The 21,744-nt window shown below is 47.8% G+C and overlaps 1 protein-coding gene across 1 annotated transcript in view; it reads left to right on the forward strand.

The window, feature by feature from the left end:
• Nucleotides 1–576: 576 nt before the first annotated feature.
• LOC8029044 (hydroxyacid oxidase 1) overlaps nt 577–21,744 on the forward strand; it is a 57,305-nt gene continuing 36,137 nt past the window's right edge. The window contains exons 1-4 of the mRNA XM_040210213.2: nt 577–734; nt 4,923–5,077; nt 18,651–18,915; nt 19,700–19,860. Of these exons, the coding sequence (XP_040066147.2) occupies nt 577–734; nt 4,923–5,077; nt 18,651–18,915; nt 19,700–19,860 (739 nt within the window). The remainder of the gene's footprint in view (nt 735–4,922; nt 5,078–18,650; nt 18,916–19,699; nt 19,861–21,744) is intronic.

The following is a 21,744-nucleotide window of genomic DNA, read 5'->3' on the forward strand; positions in this document are numbered from 1 at the left end:
GGTACAGTACATAAAACATTAGGCTAATAAAAAGGAACCTGCGTTTGAAATACCTTTGTCCAAGTCTAGGAACGATCAAGTACCTAACGCTCAAAAAAAAAACGGAAATTGGCCATACGAGGCAAGTGATATTTAATCCTAAAACCGCTGCTATCTAATGAATAACAAATCGCCAGGTCAAATAAAAAATACATCAAAAGAAGGTACTAACTTACACTGGCTTTAATGCAACCCTCCACACGTGTACCCCCCCCCCCCCCCCCCCCCCAATAATACAAATAAGTGATCAGGGGAGTTTCAGCATTTTTATCTGCATCGTTCCACGCGTACATTCGAACCGGATGGCTCAGCTGTGTACAATACCCAGCTAATAATAGGAATAACGATTCGCTTACAATACGTCGGCAGATGTTCAATTACCCCTAGTGTATAGCAAGTTGGTACACCCATAGCCCCCCATATGGTACATTTGATGTTTTTCGAACGAACTACCCCTACTTCCTTTGCGCTCAAATAATTTCTCAAAACTTTTCTATCGAATGGTTCTGTTAAAGCCGAGCGCCAACGTTAGTAGCAATGAATACTACGGCTGCTGGCACTGATAACATCGTGGTAACGGTGGACGACATCGAACGTACTGGATGCTTCAACATGGGCAAGGACGCCAGGCTTTATTACAACTGTGGAGCGGACCAGGAGGAAACGCTCAAGGAGAACACGAGGGCATATTCAAGGTACGCTTCGGGTTCAATTTGTATTTTTAGGCATGCAAGAAGGTGAATGCAGGAATGGGCAAACCTTCTTTCTACTCGGCCCTAATATGTAAAACCTAAAAAGTACGGTGCAAGAAACAAGTTTTGTTTCTTAGTTAAAATAGTCAACAAATATGAAACGTCTCAAATGAATCGATGTTTTGCCTTGCAAATGTGTAGAAGAGCTGTTTTTTTTTCAGTATTGTTTGCCCCGCAAAAAAGCCGTATGGGTGCTAGAGGGATTCCTCGAATCAAAATAAAGATTAAAGAATAACCAAGTGCTTATCTTTGATGAACATTGGTAAAAATTATAATTATGAGAACTGGAATTAAAAATGACCGCATACATGTAGAAACTGTGATTACACCCACACGCTCGAAAATGTTAACACTTAAAGGCTTAAGCAAGATTCTCCCAGCAACACCTATGCCGGTGAACACTCTAAATTTTTTGACAATCTAACCATTATCCTTTAGATGGTTATTACGAGCAACACGTACACATGCAACACGCGCAAGATGCAGTTATCACATGCATGCAACCCGAAAATATAGACACCGTAAACAACTCATGAGGGGGTAATCACGATCGTGTTGACTGCTTCACCGCCTTATTTACTCAACTATTGAAATACACTCATAGGCAGATGACGTCTCTGCATTTGTCAAAGTTACTAGTGCATTGCTCTGTACTCTTCAGTATTTCACGTAAAGTATAGTACTATATCTAAGCGTTAGAGGAATATATGTTCATGTGAAAAGCATTGTTGCATGCAATAATTATTCAGCATAATTTCTAAACCAACCTTGTCTAAAGGTGTTTGAATCGGATGTTAGTGCAGCAAACACCCTTCAAAAGGGGTGTTCGCCTTATTTTATTGTAGCAGCCATCAAAGATCCTTCTTACATCCTTACAAAATAAAAGATGCTTCAGTCAACAGCATCCTATCGTACGGTTAAACAGGGTACGCTTCTTAAAGTTAGTTTGCTGAAATTGTATTAGCGATGAGTGAAAATCTGGAACAACCCTTTTACAGCCTTAATTGTATAATACATTTTAGTGTATACGCACTGGCGACCGTTTTTGGTATTGCAATAAGAAGGTACTACCATTGATTAATATCATTCGGCATACTCAGCACGAGATACGTATATGTCCATTTTGGCGTTCATTAGGCAAGGAGTAGGTGTGCAGAATTAATTCCAGTTTATTCATGCTGGATAGATGGGGCTGCATAATTTAGGCTAGTTCGTTGATATTAATTGTTTTAAATTTCATTCTGAAGAGTCAGATAACAAGGGAACAAAAGGTTTTTCTATCAACGTTATTAAAGTGTACATTTTAGAGGTGCTGTTACTTCCCAGAGACGGCCTAGATATTAAAAGACAATTATTAAGCTCACGTTTCTCTCGTTTTTAATGAAATCAGAGGTACTAAACAACGCATACAATTACAAAATATTAATTCTTTTTTTGACAATCTTTTCATCTTCTTTTGAGGTTTACAAAGATAGGGGGAAAGCTAAAGGGTAAGGGCTTTCCTGCCGAGGTGATATCAGCAAGTGTTCAAAACATTTTACTTTTTAGATAGAAATAAAACAGCTTCGAGTTTTTAGCCAGAAATAAGTTCACCCTATTCGCGTCTCCAGCTCGATGCTCGCCCTCCCGCGGCAGAAACTGGAAGCGCTCTAGTGAGGGTCCCCCGATTCTCCTGCTCAGCGGGCATGGCGAAACTGCTCGCGATCATGGCTCGCGAAATGTCGTTTCCGAATGCAAACAACACTCTTCACTGTCCCAACGTAGTGCTGCAGCCGGTATGGGATTGTGTCTTACTGGAGAGTTTTAGTATTGCGCATAGAAGCGAACGGAAGCGGTGTGCGTTTGCGTTAGAGTTGCGTGCCCCACGTTTTGCGTGCGCGTCATCGCCATGCGCCATCCAAGACCGCAATTTCGGGCTCCGCGCACGCGCAGTGTGGAACACGCAAAGCTAACGCAAACACACAGGGCTTGAGTTCGCTCGCATACGCAATATTAAAACTGACTACTGTTTCACCGGCTTCCAACGCCAACGAAACGTGCTGCAGTGAGCAGAGGTGCAAGCAGGTAGGCGTTCCTTCGAACTGCAAAGGCTGAGATTGGCAAAACGACGGCGAGCAAATACAAAAGTAAATAAATGTTATGAAAAAACTAGTAATTAAAAAAAAGGCTTTTTCTTAACTTTTGGGCATTGGGTCCGGAAGTATATTGGCGGCGACTTTGGACGTTTCGCCGATTGTCAAAAGTCGCGACTTTGATAGCACAATATACTTTACCCACAATTAATGTAATTTTACATCGATTTCTCACATTAGCTAGAATGTTTTCATTGATTTTAGACTATTTTTACTTTATTTGTAATTAAAATGCAGCAATTGGAGCCAGTGATGATAATTAGCACAGTTTTCATAGTCATATTTCTTCGCGCGTTTAAAATTAGATCATAAGCAACAAAAATATGTTAGAGCATAAATAATTACTTATTCAAATATGCGAATTTTAATATTATTATTATAATACAAATCACGGCAATGTATGCCTCTAATTAAGGCCAAGATCAAAAGAATACTCTATTTAACCATAATAGTCTTTCCAGAAAGGTATAATTCTGTTTTTTTTTTAGCATATGAAAAACTCTTACATAGTTTCAAGATAAGCAAACAGTTAAACGCTTGATGTAATATGAAGTCCTACGCGTCCCGCGGTGCTATAAAAACACACACACACACATCAGCTGTCTGACTCGGATTTCGTCTTGGGTTGTTGCAGTGAGAGCAGCGTTTATTAGTTTATGCGTTTCGTGGACATATTGTAAAAATTGGAATTATTCTCTTATTCTTGTGCTGGGATAATTGTCATTATTTCCCATGACAATTATCTGAGCGAGAAAAAGGCAGCGAGAACGCACAGATATCAGCACTGATTGTTTCAACAACGACGAATATCAGCCTGGATCGAACAGTATGTCACAAAATAAAGTTCCGGGAACAACTTTTCTAAGTAAATATTTGCGATGTGAGACACATCTTGAGTCGTGAAAGAATCCGAAATTAAGGCATCTGTCGAGAAATTAAATAAGATAAGTTTCGGTTTCGCTCCAAAATTAAAACGCGCATCCTTCCGTATTTAATACGCTAAACACCGTTCTTGTTTTCTGGTTAAAGAGGTGACCTGCGCTAATAACACCCTAGCTTCCTCGTATTACCAGAAATAATTTATGTCGCTCAGTGAAGCCAGCACATTAGACAGGCTCAACAGCGGTACGCCATCTCTGACCCTCACTAAACCCGCCATCTTGGAAAATAAGTGGCGCCACCTATAGTTAGTTAGAGTCGCGAATATTTAGAATAAAAAAAAAATCACCAACCTTGAATTTCAAAGTGCAGCAATGCACATAATTCACCATATATTAAGCGAACGTTAAACATTGCTTAGCACATGGTGGGGTCATCTCGGGGTACGTAGGAAAGTTTGTTCATTCATTGCCTCACTTTCCTGTAGAACCCCGCTATGTAATATGGAGAGTATTGGCATGCGGTAACTGTAGCAGGAAGGTAAAATGCATAGACCTTAGCTTGCACATTAGGAAGTTGTCTACGTGACGCAGAATAATAAAGCAAAATAAATACGAGGTGTTGCTATGATAACAAAACAGATTGTGGTCACGTGCAATGCCATGGCGTACGATCGGTCAGACGCACAAATACCTAAAAGAAGGTCAATTTGCTACAAAGTACTTTATGTTTTAAAACAAATCGCGTCTCAAAACAAAATAAAATTAAACGCTCGTGTTTAGCCAGCCTAAGGTGGTTCCACGTTTACGCTATGAACAAGAAATTTAGCCAGTGCAGTCCAAACATCTGGAATTTTTAACATGCATCTCACAATAGTGATACACAAACGCACGCTATTAAGATGTTCATTACAATCGGGACGGGCAAGAATTGCGACTGAACGCAGAATTTATGGGTTCATCGGCGCGAGTGTTGGCTCTACGTGCTCCGAGCTGCGGTGCGACAACAAACTCGGCCACCGATTCCTCTAACAGCATCTGATAAACCGGGGTATGATACCGCGGATTCTATGCGAATCCCGAAGAAACCCTACGGAAGATTTCCTGTTTTCCAAACGCAGGCTGCGTCTCCGGCCAAGAGTGCTTCGGGACGTGGCGCAGCGGCAATTGGAGGTAACTCTTTTGGGTGACCAGATGATGTCTATGCCGATCGGGATCTCGCCGACGGCCCTCCAGAAATGGGCGCACACAGACGGAGAAGCTGCCACCGCCAGAGGTAAGCGTGCCTAAAGGCCCTCTATACCAGGGTTGGCCAGAGTGACACGGGGTTAGAACCGCAGGCCAAACTTCAAAAATTCAGAGAGCCGTACAAAAAAAAAAAGGAAGGAGGGCGAGGCTTTTTTTGACAAGAAGTGGTATAAAGAGAACAGTTCTTTCCTAAGGGGGACAAGTATAATTGTCCACTAAAAGAAAATAAAACACCAGGCGGTAGAATGTTTTTTCAACCGCTAAGGAAAAATGATTGCATGGTTCGCTACTCAGCATCTGCCCCTGACGCGAGTTATGCGTATATGGTCCGAATTTTTTTTTTTATTTTAACATAGAAACAGGGTCGCTGGACACATATATGTGTCAAAAATCCCTCCAGTACGTTGTGTAGTGCAAGACTGCCAACGTTCTGATTTTTCTTTGTTTAGTTCCAGAACTTTTTTCGTCTTGGGGCACAGTAGGGGAAGAGAGAAAGAAAACATCTTTATTGAACCTCAGTTCAGGGTGTCGAAGTGGTGTCCAGGAGGGACGCCATTCAGAAGGGTGAGGATAGGTGGATTATGGGGAGTTGGTGGCGTCTTTCGATGCCTTCAGCTTCTCTTCGATCGTTGTGATGTGGTGAAGAAGGGCGTCGAAGATGGCGGGCACGTGTTGATGATTTGTGGGAGAGAGCCACTCTTTCCATGACGTGGGCCGAAGCCCGGGAAGGAGCTTGGAAAGTGTAGATCGGATGGATGGTGGTGCATGGAGGCATTGCCAGTAGGTGTGTGTGTTGTTTGGGTAGCCAGTGCAGAAGTGACACTTAGTTGCGCCCTGAGCGCCTTGGAAGAAATGAGTATAGTGTGGGGAGGATAGCGTGTGGCTCTGTGCTCGGCGTAAAGTGCTGGCCTGTTGTCGGGAGAGTGTGGGAGGCGGTGGTACGAGGGAGAGTCTGAATTCGCGGAGTTGTCGGAGTGTGTCGGAGCGCCGTTGATGGTATTCATTGCGCTGAAGATGGGGGTCATAGGACGTAGGCCAGCCAATCGCAGGTCCCGGAGTGCAAGTGACTCGGGAAAGTCAATGTGCTCGTTCATTGCCTGGGGTTAGAGCGTGGCCAGGGATCCAATAGATGTAGAAGCGAAGGGTGGGGGTTCTGTTGAGGGCGGCTCGAAGCTCGCGCGACATGTAGTTGGGGAGTTGGTTGTACTGAAATGTGCGAACTGCCTTCTGGGAATCTGTCAGGACAGTGATGGAGGTGTGTCCTTCGTGGGAGTTGGCGATGGCATGGTGAATGGCGGAGCACAGCGCCTGAGTCTCCAGGAGGTCTGCCGAAGGCGCTTCAGTGTATGTTTGCCTAAGCGTTGTGTTGGTCTGGGGACAGTGAATTGCGGTGCTGCCGAGTTTGGTGCCACGGTCGTAGCTGGCGTCTGTGTAGTAGATGAGGTGTTAATGTGCCTGAAGTGTGGCGAGTTTTTGTGATATGAGTTTGGCTCTGTGCTTGCAATGTTCCGGGTTGCTGTCCGGATTCATATGTTTGGGTATGGGGAGTGTGGTGATTTGGTGTATGGTATCCCAGGGAGGTGTTGTTGTTTCGATGGGAGGGAAGTGCAGGGTGTTGTAACCGAAAGAGTTGAGAATGTAGCGACACTGCAGGGACGTGGTTAGGCGTTGCTGTTGACCCAGTCAGTGCAAGTCGACTCGCTCCTCGAGTGTGTTGAAGGGGTCCATCTGTTGTAAGTGCTCTAGGGGAGCGTACTGTGGCACGCCGAGAGCAAGGCGGGTGGGTTTGCGGAGCTGTGTCTGGAGGTGTTTTAGTTGACGGGTGTAGGGGATATGGTAGAGTACGAAAGAGTTGATGAGAGCTTCGATGGCTCGTCTCATGTTGCTCTCTTTGAGGCATCTGTGGCGGCGGGAAACGCGGCCGAGGATGTGTGTCATTTGATTTATCTGTTTGGGGAGGGTAGAGACGGTGATATCGCTTGCACCGTTGTTTTGAATGGTGAGGCCTGAGAGCTTGATTTGTGGGCGTTGGGGTATGGGAGTGCCGTCGAGGTGTATGGTGATCAGCTGCCTGTCGGGATTGTTTTTGCGGTTGGAGACGACGAGGGGTTCCGATATAGATGGAGAAGAGGCCAGACCTATACTAATGGCATAGCGTGCGACAGTGTGGCAGGCGTGCTGCAGTGTCTCTTTCTGCTGGCTGGGGGAACCGGTGTTGGTCCATAAGGTAACGTCATCGGCGTAAATGGAGAATTTGACGTGGGGGATGGTATCGAGTTGTGCGGGAAGTTTGCTCATGGCAAGATTGAAAAGGGTGGGAGAGAGGATAGAGCGTTGTGATACTCCTTGGTGTAAGGGAAAAGGTGTGGAGATGTGTCCAGGAATTTTAAAGGCGACCGTGCGGTTCGATAGAAAGTTGCGGATGTAGTTTACATTCGAGGGCCGAACTACGTTTCTCTGAGGGTACTAAGTATGGAGTCATGCAAGACGTTATCAAAGGCTTTGTAGATGTCCAGGTTTAGGAGTGAGCGGAGTTGTGTGGTGCTTTTGTCTTGGAGGAGGTCATTGTATCGCCGAAGGAGACAGTCTTGTGTGGAGATATTCTTGCGGTATACCAATGAGTGTAAAGGGTAGGGCTTTCACGATCTTGAGATGCCATTCGAGGCGCGTGAGAACAAGCATCTCAAGAAGTTTGCCGGTGCACATGGTGAGAGAAATGAGTCGTAGGTTCTTGACTTCGGAGCTTTTGTTTGGTTTGTGGATCATGGTGACGATGGCGTTGCTGGAGTTGTGTGTCATCGAGATTGCGGAGAAGTTGATATGTGATTTGATCTTCGCCAGTTGATGTGTTTCATTTGAGAGAGTCAAGTGCCCGCTTTAGTTCATTGAGTGGGAAGGGGGCTTCCATGTCGCATGGGTCGGGGGGAGGAGTTGGAGGTTCTGGACTGTGTGGGTGTGTCGGTTGGTGGTGGAAAGAAGGTGTCGCGGAGTTGTTGCTCGAGGTCGTGCGAGGTAATTTTGCTGGCGAGCATAATGCGTGTGAGGGGGTCGCGAGGTTGAGAGAGGGTGAGGAGTGTGCGTAGGATGCGCCACGTCTTTTTGGTGCCTAGTTGGCCGTTGAGGGAGTCGCAAAGTTGGAGCCAGTTTTCGGTGGTAAGTTACTCTGCGTAGGTTTCGGCTTCTTTGGTGATGTTGTGAATTTTGTGTTTTAGGTGTTCGGAGTGCTTGGTTTTCTTCCATTTTTTCACCAATTTGTGCCTAGTTTTTCAGAGGTTGAGAAGATGGGTGTCAATGTACGGAGTAGCGGTTGTGGTTTGGGCTTCTTTGGTGCATTTGTTCTGTGCCTGGAGGAGATGGTTAGCCCAGGCTCTGGGATCAGTGTCCGTCGGTGGGAGGTTGTCGGAGGTATGGTAGCGAAAGTGATCCCAGTTTGTGATGCGAGCAGTATTGCGACGTACTTTCTGTTTGACGTTGGTGATCAGTGTGAGGTGGATGAGGCGATGATCGCTGCCTAGCTATTCGTCAGATGCGGACCATTCAGCAACGGATGGGCCGTGATGGAAGGCCAGGTCGGGATTGGTATCGCGTTCTACGCTGTTACCGATGCGGGTGGGTTGTGTAGTGCCGTTGGCCAGCGTCATCGACGTTTGGGCGGTTGCTTGTTCGGGGAAGCGCCCATTGTGCTGAGTGTTTGGGTAACCCCAGGACACATTGGGGCTGTTGAAGTCTCCGACTAAGAGGATGTCGTGGTCTGTGTTGTTTTCCACGAGTTTGGTGAGCCAGGGAGTGGGATTTGCGACCTTGCGGCCCGGTTGCCAGTACGCGTTGACGATTGTGATGGGATTGGGGCAGTTGCGGGGTTAAAGGGTGATGATGACGTGCTCTTGTTGAGCGGTATTGATGTGTGTTGTGTTGAGTTGTATCGACGGATGTTCCTTAGAGATGTATGTCGTGACAAGTGTGGGGGTGTATGTGTTTTGTCTGCGGTCGGTTTGAGGGATGCTGGGTTGGGTGTAGGGTGTGTATTCTGGAAGGTTGTGAGTGCCCTGCGTGTCCTGAAGAAGGATGACGTCAGGTTTGCGATCTAGCGTGTTGAGGTATTGGGTAAGACTGGCTCGTTTACGTTGTAGGCTGCGGCAGTTCGATTGTAGGATGTGTATAGATTGTTTAGAGATTGGTTTTGTCATCAGTTGATGAGGTGTCGATATTTTGACGGGGGATTTTGCTTTCAGGGTGGTAGGGGTCGTCTGCTTTTCGTTTCCGTTGCTGAGGGCTCTGTGCTTTCAGTTCTGCTACATCCTGCTTGTATGGATCGAGAGAGCTCCGCGGGTGGGCCGTTAGCACCACGGAGATTTGACTGGGGGGAAAGCGCTGTTGTAAACACTTCCCTTGGCGGGCGACCTCGAGCGACAGGCGTACTTTACGACGCGAGGTTCGGAACGCGCGTCTTTTGCCGAGAGAATCGGAGCGTGCGTGCCGGGCCGGGAAAATAAAGTTACACCACCACCACCACTAGAACGCAGTGGCTCTGGCCGGCGCTGTTTACACGGCGCGTTTACGTCGGTTTAGTCTTTCTCGCCCGAGTGTGGGGGGTCGCGGCAGAACGGCAACGTCAGACCGCCTCTGGCAGAATGAATTGCGGGATGGCTCACTTAGTCGGCGCTATCCACACTGGGGTCGGTTGTCCGCTTTGCCATGCGAGAAATGGCTTTGCTTGCATCCGAACCAGCCCGACCTTTGACCGTGAGATGAACGCAGACCGCGGGTTCCCACCCGGAAATACAGGCAATTCCCACGTGGCGAGAAGGTGAGCCGATTGGTTGGCGGTGGGAAACGCCTGTCTCACGACGCATCGAGGATTCGCCGGTCCACTAAAAGGGGACGGACCAACGAGTAACTTGGATTAGAAACTCAGCGAGTGAGTTTAGTTCGTGCTGGGGCTCGAGAGCTGTCGCTCCGTAATAGAGTCAGGTCGTGGGATTCCGAGGGACTTCTGTCCCCGTAATCGGGACGGAATCCCACGAGCCAGCCAACTCCCGAGCTTGGATAAGCTACCACCCGACCACCTCCTTCCCAACCCCGTACAGGGGAAGTTATCATTTCGCATTATTGTTTATCTTTGTATATTCATTCCCTACCAAAGTATTAAATTGTTTATTGAAAAGTAATCCCCAAATTCAACTGAATTAGTCGTCGACGGCCAAGGGAAGCAACTTCGTCTCCGGCAAGACCCGCCCAGCTTCCCACAACGAAGCCCGTCACCCCATCCGGACCTGGCAGTCCGGACGGCGCAAGGTGACGGAGCAACGAAAGAACCCGCACTGGCGCAGTCGACAGGATTGGCTTCGACGACATCAAAATTCAAGAAACATCATCGAGCGGCAACAGAACGACTACCGCAGAGAGCCCTCGCATCAGAGACCGACTAGCGTCAAGGGAGCCCACTGTCACCCCGTGCCATCCAGTCCAAGGGAGACTCCGCGGCGCCGGTGAGTGGAACCTTCACGTTTCTTTAGTGTGCGCGCAGACGTAGGAGTCAGTTGGCGGGAAATGATGAAGAAATCTGGGGATAAGGCGAAAACTGCGGAAAAGGACAAAGGGACCGACGGAGGGGCGGAAGGGTCAGAAAGTTGGTCCGCCGACGAGCGCGCTGCCCATGCGCACGCGGAAACCATGCGGCGCATGGAGCACGAGCACGAAATTGCTATGTTAAAACTCATGCTTGAGAGCGAGGAAAGAATCGCGGCAATGCATGGACCGAGTGTCGGTGGGGCGGCTACCGTGACGACGGGAATGAGCAGGCTGGACCCTGTTTCGCAATGCGCGAAACTTCTTAAAAATCAGATACTGCCGCCTGACGCGGAAGTTCCTGTTTGGTTCGACGGTGTCGAAAAGATGTTCGCGGTCTACGGAGTGCCGAATGAGAGCCGAGTACATCTGATAATGCCGGCGTTGTCAGAAAGAGTTAAATATCTTTTTACGAGGTTATCTGTGGAGGAGATAGCTAGCTACGACACGGTCAAGGCCGACGTCCTGGACGAGCTCCGACTCACCCCTGGCGAGTACCGGAAGCGGTTTGCCGGCGCGCGTAAGCGAAAAGACGAGGGGTGGGCGCAGTTCGCCTCGAGGACGGCGAGCTATTTCAGCTACTACCTGGAGGCGCGCAATGTAGAGAGTAAAGAGGACCTGATTCATCTGATGGTCGCAGACCAGGTGAAGTCGAGCCTCAATCAGGAGTGTCTCCGGCACGTCACGCTGCGTGAAGAGACAAAGTGGCTGCAGGCGCACGAGCTAGCTAAGGTGGTACCGATGTACGAGGAGGCAGAGAGAGACGGACGAACGGCGAGGGGCATAGAAGTCAGAGGCGACGGCTCGAAGCCAGAGACGGACGCTTCTAAGCAGAGCCCTCCTCGCACTTCGCCTCGTTGCTTTGGCTGTAACCAAAGCGGGCACATTTCGCGAAACTGCCCCAACCGCAAAGAGCAAGACGAAACGGCTCGAAAGCCACTCGTACAGGGAGTGATGGTAGGGGACAGAACTGCTGTTTTGAGTTTCCCTCAACAGCCAACGGCTGCAGTAGATAAGAATGACAAGTGGGGACCCAGAGGTTCAGGACTGATCCTGGTTGAACTTGTCTCCGGCGACCAGCAGCTAACGGCCGTGCTGGACACCGAAAGTGAAATAATAGTCGTCAGAGAGAGCGCCGTTCCGCCGGAACTGGCCGAGCCTAGCGGCACAATTCGCCTTCTTTCGGCCTTTGGGCAACAGGTAACAGCAAAACTCGTGCGTTTGCCGCTGCAGGCCAAGTTCCGGGGAGGGGTTTGTCAGAGTGATCCGGTCACCGTACTGTGTGCGGTTACCGATAGACTGGCTATCATGGCGGATTGTTTACTTTCATCTGATGACTGGAAGTTGCTGAACCGGCACAAAGACCAGGATTTTGATGGGGGTGAACACAGGATAGCATCACCGAATGCTTTCGTGGCGGCTTCAGGTCCTGTGACTCGGGAGGGCGGAACCAAACTGGTTCGTGCGAGCCGGCTGAGAAACAGCCGTGCTCGAGTGGGACATGTGGGAGTCATGCTTCACAAATATGCTAACTTTGGAGAGGTAAATTGCGCGCCCCCCGAAAACGGCGCGACTGAACAAACAGGTGAGCTCATTCACGAGGAGTGTCAGGTTGCCGGGGGGTCAATCACCCTCCTCGGGCACGTCGTAGGGTCTGGAACGAATAAACACGACCCAAATAATGACGCCGCGACCGAGGGTTTAGATTACCAGCGTAATAGGAGGGAACCGCAGAGTGTCCTGGGACCGTGTGGCTACTTCCGAGGGTACGCAAAAGGCTACGCTGCTATCGCCGAGCTCTGCACGGCCCTTACCAAAAAAGGCGAACTGAACGAAATACCTAGGCCGGAGGTGGCGGAGGGCGCATTCCCGCAGCTAAAGACAGCACTCTGTGAGGCAGCGATCCTTTCGACCCCGAACTTGCAGGAGCCTTGCTGGCTTTTGACAGACGCGTCAGTAGTGGCACCAGGGGCCTGCCTGGACCAGATCGGGAGTGCCGGAGCCGAGAAGCCGATCGCGTTCGCCAGCCATACGTTCACTCCTACTCAAACACGCTGGTCTACCATTGGGCGCGAGGCGTTCGCTCTCGTTTGGGCGCTTGTCACATTTTATGGTGGGCTCTTGGGCGCAGAAGTGCACATCGTATCCGACCACAACCCTCTGTCCTACCTGACGTCCTGCAGTCCGCATGGGGCAAAGCTATCAAAGTGGGCTCTAGCGCTACTGCGCTATGATGTGATCATGACCCACAGAAAGGGGTCCGCTAGCGGTAACGCGGACGCTTTGTCTCGCTTGCTGAACAGATTTTGGGGGTACCACTGACTCAGCGCTGCGCCCACCCGAGAGCATGGGTGGTTCCGCCTACCGCGCGGCCTGACTTATATACCCCAGGAGTGGGGCCTTGCTGCTGTGTCCGTGCGTGAAGAGACTTCGTCAAACCTCGTGGCTGCTGTGAATTGAGATTTTCCAGTGCACGAGCCTAAAGACAATTGTTTTGCGAAGCATTTTTTTTTTTAGTGTTCCGATGCGCGGTTATTGCAGCAGGCGTGTTCTGTTCAGCGTTCTTCTTTTTTTTTTTTTGTTCCTGTCGTAAACGTTGATGCCTGCATTGTGACATGTGGGCGTATTTTCTTTTATAGTGACGTACTGTCATTCAATATGGGGACATTGCATGGCGCGTGTCTAATGGCGTTTTTTTTGTGTTTTTTTTTTTGTCTTTTTGGTTTTGCAACGTTGAAGAGCTCGGTCATGTCCCTTGTATACGTATTCATCTTCAGTATTATGCACTGATGTTTACGAAGATAACCTTTTTTTTTTTACAATGCCACTTGCGTGTTTTTTTTTTTTGTTGTTTTGTTTTGCACCGTATGTAGAAATGCGAATGATGTCTTCGATGCTTTTTTTTATGTTTGACTCTTAGATGTTCTTTCAGTCCAGCAAGAGTCTTAAGGGGGGAGGTGTAAGGATCGAGAGGGCTCCGCGGGCGGAGATTTGACTGGGGGGAAAGCGCTGTTGTAAACACTTCCCTTGGCGGGCGCCCTCCAGCGACAGGCGTACTTTACGACGCGAGGTTCGAAACGCGCGTCTTCTGCCGAGAGAATCGGAGCGTGCGTTCCGGGCCGGGAAAATAAAGTTACACCACCACCACCACTAGAACGCAGTGGCTCTGGCTGGCGCTGTTTACACGGCGCGTTTACATCGGTTTAGTCTTTCTCGCCCGAGTGTGGGGGGTCGCGGCAGAACGGCAACGTCAGACCGCCTCTGGCAGAATAAATTGCGGGATGGCTCACTTAGTCGGCGCTATCCACACTGGGGTCGGTTGTCCGCTTTGCCATGCGAGAAATGGCTTTGCTTGCATCCGAACCAGCCCGACCTTTGACCGTGAGATGAACGCAGACCGCGGGTTCCCACCCGGGAATACAGGCAATTCCCACGTGGCGAGAAGGTGAGCCGATTGGTTGGCGGTGGGAAACGCCTGCCTCACGACGCATCGAGGATTCGCCGGTCCACTAAAAGGGGACGGACCAACGAGTAACTTGGATTAGAAACTCAGCGAGTGAGTTTAGTTCGTGCTGGGGCTCGAGAGCTGTCGCTCCGTAATAGAGTCAGGTCGTGGGATTCCGAGGGACTTCTGTCCCCGTAATCGGGACGTAATCCCACGAGCCAGCCAACTCCCGAGCTTGGATAAGCTACCACCCGACCACCTCCTTCCCAACCCCGTACAGGGGAAGTTATCATTTCGCAGTATTGTTTATCTTTGTATATTCATTCCCTACCAAAGTATTAAATTGTTTATTGAAAAGTAATCCCCAAATTCAACTGAATTAGTCGTCGACGGCCAAGGGAAGCAACTTCGTCTCCGGCAAGACCCGCCCAGCTTCCCACAACGAAGCCCGTCACCCCATCCGGACCTGGCAGTCCGGACGGCGCAAGGTGACCGAGCAACGAAAGAACCCGTTCTCTGCTCGAGAGCGGCCAGGCGCTCCTTAATGTTTTTCACAACGAGCATGATTTTCTTGAGTTTGACGGAGACCTGGAGAGTGACGGGTTGAGAGGGGGGAGGTAAGGTGTCTATGTGTTGATTTTCTGGTGCTGGGTTTATCGCTTGTACTGTGTTTGGGGTGTTTGGTGTGCGCTTGGCAGCGAAAAGTGCTTGTTTGTACGTGTCGGATGCAGTAATGGGATGGGGCATGGATTTGGGTCGGGATGCGTGTGTCGGGTGTAACGTGGAACGGAGTGGCTCTCTCACCTTGTTGTTGCGGCTGAGACTCCGTGTCCTGCGATGTTGCCGAGTTGAGCCTCGTGGGATGGACGGGGTCTGGGAGGGTTTGCCTCCCGCCACAGGCGCAAGGGGGGCGACCGGTCCGATGTCATGCCGCTGTGTGACCTCGGTTCTTCCGCCGCCTCTCTTGTCGGTGTTCTGGTCCGACCTCGGACTCCTCCGCACTCCCCGTCGCATCGTGAGGGCACGCTTACCAGCGAGCCGAGAGTCGAATTTGAACCCGTGAAGAGACGCATGCGACTCGCGAGTCGCAGTTTGGCCACCCCTGCTCCATACTATAAGTAACGCGAACCATAGTACTCGGGTTTTCTCCTTGCCATCACCCTCTCCCAAAAATATGTCTTCCCCCCCCCGGCAAAGCCCGTGTTGTAGGCGTTACCGAAAAAAAGTAACAAAATACGTCACACCTTACTTGCAAATAAAACGAACGCGTTACCGACCTACGTTACTTCAACATAAGAGGTACGCGTTACCGTTACCGTTAACAAGAAAAGCACGCTACTTTTGCGTTACTTTTTTAAATTATTAATTAACGAGTAGTGCTCGTTTGACGTTAAAGGTATGGATTATGTCCATTATGTCCATCAAGCAACTGAACAAAATTAGCTTATCTATTCCGCGGTTCCGCCTAAATACTCACAAGAAAAAACGCAAAGAAACTACGCAAAACAACTAAAAAATGTATATGGCTTGGTTCCTAGAAGCACGAAACAATTGAAGTGTACTTTTTTTTAAGTCTTGAGAAGAAGATGTAACGAGTAACGTCACTACGTGACACATTACTCGAAATAAGTAACGCAAGTACGTTACCCATTACTCTTCTGCAGCTGTAACGATTACGTTACACCGCTACCGAGAAAAGTAGCGCGTTGCCGGTAACGCCGTTGCTAGTGACGCGTTACTTCAAACGATGCGCATTGGTCGGCTGCAAGTCAGCGCGGCTGGTGGTCAAAAATGGCGACATTAGGATGGCCATGCTACCGAATGATAGGGCACGCGCGCTGCGTCACTGTACGGCAGGGCGCCTGGACGTTCGAGCTCGAGATCGGGTCCAGCGATTGCGGCGGCGGATCGTCTCAGAGTTTCGAAAGTTCCGCGTATGATGGCGCTGCCCGCCGAACCAAACTTTTTTGCGCGGACTCTATCGTTGAGCGCGCCGGGAGGGGAAAGAGGCGAGTGCTGCGTGAGTGTTCGGCTGATATTCGTGTTGTCACTGATTCGGGACGAGCTTTTGTCCAACGCTGACTTAACCTCCCCAGGTGACTTTGGTGACTCAGCACGAGGACCTGGTTTTCTTGGTGTAGCGCAGTCACGCTTGAAATCGACGTCGTCTGCCATGAGGGAAAAGAGGGAGAGAATGTTTTCTGCCGTTGGAGAGGAGGAAGGGACTTGTGAAGGGGAACGTTAGCGCCACTTTTCTGTATACAGGAGTATTAAGTGGATTAAGGAGGGAAAATCTAATCAACGAATATGGTTCGTTGGCTTTCATTTTGATAGTCCTGTACAATCCCCAAATGAGCAGTTGAGCGAAAAAAAGAGATATACCCTGAGCTATATATATACATTTTTTTTTTTTTTTTTTTGGGGGGGGGGGGTTGTATTAAGGCTTTTTTTTTTTTTTTCCCCAATTTTCTTTCAATAGATACCTAGCCCACACAGCGTGTCTCTGCACTCGGTTATTTCGGGCGAATCATTCTTTGTGGCATCGAGTGTCGCCCGAGGGTGGTGATGCAAAGCTGTGAAGAAGCGTTTGAGCGCAAAATGGCATAAAATAATTTGACGACGGCTCACGTTCGAGCAAATCACGACAAGTTGGGTGCCGTTTGAAAAAAAGCATTGAAAGTAATTGGGAGGTCAAACGGCTGATATATAATTACTAAGCAAATCTGCATGAGTATTGAAAACCTGTAACAAAGCGCAACGTTTTTTTTTTGTTTTTGCTTTCTTTTCTCTCAACATTATGGTGTGTTAGTATACGCTAAACTGGTGCCTGATGTCTCCCCTATAAGGGTGAATTTGGCTGGTGGTGGTTGCGAACCTTCAGTACAACCAAGCCTTTAACGCAAATTGGGTTATAAGGCTGGCTTTGATATTTTGATTCTTATTCTCGCATACGAATAACCAGAAGCCGAGTTTCTATATGAGAGAGTTTCATTAGATAGTGTTTTGAGGCCACGCTATTTTTAGTGGAAGCTCGCGATGTCATTTCGATGCATTCTCTGAAGCGCGCGCCCGTAGTAGCAGTGGGCTTTTGAAAACGGTCTACTAATACTACTATAGCCTCCTCTATACTCGGAAAGCCTGGCAGTTCGACGACGGAGCCATAGAGTGCCCGGTCGGAGATTTAGAGCGCGAGGATCTGGTAGCACAGAGCATCAAAGAGCCATTTCTCGGGGAACCTGGACGTCAGCGCACAGCTTTTGCAGCGGCGAGGACCCCAAACACACTTGCTCGCTCGGGAGAAGTGTGTTTCGGCGTCTCGCCGCAGCGGGGTGAAAGTCACGTGGCTCTCCTCTCATTTGTTGTCTGCCGCTCTACTTTTTCCGTTTCGGCGGCCGCTTCTCGTGGCGATCTGCCAGGCTTTGTAAGTATATAGGAGGCTATGATATTACATATTATCATGCCTGAATATGTATGCGTGGATATAGCAGGAAAGAGCCTTTTAAGAATGATATACAAAAAAAACAAAAACGTACTAAAGACCCTTTTCAAGATACATTCTGGCAATGTTTATAACTATCATTACCTAAGTGCATATCAACTGATCATTATAATGTCGATCTTCCTGCGGTCGATGAAGAATGAAGTTGAAGACAGGCACTCACGATGAGCTTGTACATTTCAGACGTTAGTTTCACTGCCAGCGTGACGAAACGTATATTCTCCTTTACGCTACGCATTTGAGGTCACGCAAATTCTTGGCATTGTCGCCTTGGGGGCGCCCCAGAAAACTCGTGACAATAAAATGTAGCAAACATTTTTTAATCTTTTTTGATAAGCGACACGTACAAAATGGTAGTTTCTTGTCACCATAAAAAGTGAAATAACTAGAAAACAAATAGTGCAGCGAAGAACATCGTCACTTTCGTACATCTCTTATTTACATAGGGATATTAGATTCTCAGCGTCATTAGCATACAGAAGTCTAAGCTGGTATTTGAGACCCTAGATAGCACAGAATTTCTGAAAGTGTGTCTAGAACTATTTGAAAACGAAATATCTGGACTCCTTTGACAATTACCGAATTTGGTAAAATGCGTATAAAGAAACAACAGGAGAAACAACAAATACTAATGCAACTGCGCATAAATTCTTTCGTGCTGATAAGGTACACGATCAATCTTGCAGTTGTTAACGAAATAAATCTTATATTTCCTTACACGCCGAACTTTCTTTCTCGATACGGGGTTGTCTCTACGTACACTCGCGCACAATGTAGAAGGCTGATTCGCTAACTCAGTTTATGCGGCGATGTTAAGCGCGCGTTTCTTCTACGCACTGAAGGTTTAGAGCAACACAAAAGAACAAGGATGCATTTATTTTCTCACCCCGAGCATTGTGGCCAATCTAGACCAAAGTGAACCTTGCGCAACCGCCCAAAGCTGCATCCTTGAATGGGTTTTAGATATCCGTGGAGAAGGATATGTACCGGCTAGTAGATGGGGAACCTGGCACTGGGAATCTAACATAGTTGACCTAGTTGATATTCTGACATCTTCAAAGCAGTTTTGTTTTGTTTTTTTTGTTTTAGCGAGCCAAGCTGAAGGAACCGTGATGATTCTTAGTGTCTACAGCAGCACTTGCATCGAAGATGTGAAGAAGGCAGCACCAGAGGGACTTCGCTGGTCCCAGCTGCAGATGTTCAGGGACAGAGACCTTGTGAGAAACCTCGTGAGACGCGCCGAAGATGCCGGCTACCGAGCGCTCGTGCTCACAGTAGACATGCCGGTGGGTGGAAACAAAATTCCCAGAGCGAAGAAGAGCTACACTACTCCGGAAGGACTCAGGTGCGTTAAGTAGGGCCTTTAAAAGAAGAATCAATGTATGCCGAAAAGGAGCGGTTCGTATAAGAGAAAACGTTGAGTACAAGAAGGCGTCTTGTGGATGAGCATTGCGTGTTTTGAACAGTACACTATGGATGCAGTAATGAGTACTAGTGACCTATGATGGAGAGAGAGTAGGACGTACATGTCTGGGAGGTTAACCATACAGCGCCTCAGTGTGGTAGACAGCGTGTCCGTAACAGAGTTGTCCAAACGTCAGCGTTAATTTCCTGAAACTTTAGTAGGTAAAAAAACACAACTGCAAATTGCTTGGCAGTTGTGTGACATACGTGAAACTAAACGTAAGTGTCAAGCTGTGGGGGTTAGACGAGTTGCTAAGCGACCTCTACTTGGCATAAAGGCCACGTGACGTGATGTAACGTGATCTTATTTTCCCACTAAATTTTGCGGGTGAAACTGTCTTCCTGTCATTACTTTCTCCCCCAAAAATAGCGGAGAAACTAGATTCGCAAGTAGCACCCATGACGTCATGTCATGTGACGTCGATTTCCACACTAAATAGAAAATGCATTGGTGTGTAGGTCACGTGACGCTAATTTTCTCGGTAAATATAGCGGTAAAGTCAATTGGTGCATAATTCACGTGACGTCATGTGACATCATGTGACGTCACAGGCCCTGACTTCACGAAGTGCGACTTCCCAAAATTTGGAGCCAAAGAACCTTTCACTTTGAAACCTACGAATAGAAGAAATTGAAAACGGCACAATGCGTATTACGGTTTCTTTTGAATTCAGATTCGCTAACTTCCAAGGAATCTTGGACAGCGGGTACACCGTACCCAACTCGCCGCTTTTCAAGAAGAGGGGACTGACCGACCCTTCGCAAACATGGGATGACGTCAGCTGGTTGATGAGCTTCACCAGGCTACCCGTGGTTCTCAAGGGAATCACCACCGGTGCGTATCACTTTAATAGTCTTACGCGACGTTTCGAAGAAACATTATTGCCTTCCAGTGGAAACTATTTTGAGCCATATTTAGAGGACGGCGCTTGGCTACTTTTGACTATGGGCCCCCAGCACTAAAGATTCATATAGCAAGTTGCTGGGCTCGCGGCCCTACCAGAGTGGGGAAAACTTACACGTCTCCTAGCAGAGCCACCGTTTTGCCTCCCACCCTATGTAGTCGTTTATGAGCTGTTTTTACGCAGGTCTTTAAAAAAATACTACTTGTGAACTGATGTGGGTTATCTTTAAGAACACGCAGCGTCACGCTCTCGCCAGGTATGTTTGTGTTTCCGGCGCCATTAGAGAGGGAGGAAACCAAATGGTGTTCGCGGTCAACAAAAAGCGGCACTGACCCATCCAAGGGACGTCACCACTCTGGAAAAGTGCTCCCAGCAAGCAACATTGAGGCACTCTAGCTGCATGATACAAGCCCAGCCGCGTTGTGGCAATTTAACAACCGCGCCCTTAGTGGAAATATATGCCGAGAGATGGCCGTAGCTGACATGCACCCCGGGGCTTACAAGGTGCGCCCTAATGCTTTCATGATGCTGGTGGCACCGTGGGTTACCATCCGAATAGTAAAAACATGTGGCGTGAGTCGATGTTGTCATACAGGAAGTCGCGCGCCATCTAGACAGTGTAGGATGTTCATAGGTCCCAAACACGAAGCGCATCGACAGTGATATATTTTCCCTCCTACTCCGAATCGGGTACATTTCCTTTTAGATATTTTTAAAGGGCATTATAAGTGTCTAGGAATAACAGGCGGCTTACGTATACTTGATCGTTACTGATACTTGATCGAAATTGATTAAAAGATACAGATAGAGACAACCCTATTGGAAAACCCCAATATGAACAGCGTATTATGGATATTGGTAAACAATATCTTTTTATTGTATTACAATACAATATAGACAGTGTATTGGAAAACATTACATTTATTGTATTGTATTACAATAAGGGTTTGTTATGGGATTCCAATATCCATAATACGCTGAAAATATTGAAATCCAATACCGTATAAACCCTTATTGGATCCCCATGTGTCGTATGGGCATCCAATAAGGGTTTACGATTCCAATATACTTAGCGTATTATGGATATTGGAATCCAATATATTATATCGGCTACCAATAAAACTATATACGAGTTGGAATATAACGTTCAGCGCAACATTTCTCTGCAACGCAGTCTCTTCTTGTGTGTATTTCTGAGTGATAAATTTAAAAAAAATGTTGCTGTTGTCAAATTATGAATAAAGAAGCAAAACACTGGACTTATCCACACCAAATATATTTAACATTTTCCTGAACTGGAGGATCTGGCATTTACTGCAAAAGAAAGTTAATTGTTTAGGATTCTCATTCAAAGACTTTATGTTTGAAAACAGAATGTGAAGTCCTCACCTTAATGAAAACAGCACCTGCTAGCTGTAGCCATATAGAAACCGCAAAATAAAAATTTGTGGTTAGTTTGCGAGAAGTAGCAATCCTTCACCAAGCCAGATAGATTCAAAATTATGTCTGCGTTTGAATGTGGAAAAATAAGCTTCAATGCCACTGCCACGGATCATTCTGAGCTCCGTCAATTAAATATACGTATCCGCTCGTCTGGCCTCACTATTCCTGCTTCGCACCTAACTCGAGTATCTCGAATGCTCACCTTTGAGGAAAAACGAACTGGTGCTTGCTTGCTTGTAAGCTGTGGAAAATGGAAGAGAGATTTGCGGTTAGTTGCGTCCAAGTAGCAGTTACTTTGAGTAGCCACGTAAAGTACACTAAGTCTGAAAGATTCAAAATTACATGCGCGGGACATAGATATCCTCTTGCGA

This window comes from Ixodes scapularis, unplaced genomic scaffold (assembly GCF_016920785.2).
Source record: "Ixodes scapularis isolate PalLabHiFi unplaced genomic scaffold, ASM1692078v2 ptg001037l_1___fragment_2___debris__unscaffolded, whole genome shotgun sequence".
In the NCBI taxonomy this organism is placed as follows: Eukaryota; Metazoa; Arthropoda; class Arachnida; order Ixodida; family Ixodidae; genus Ixodes; species Ixodes scapularis.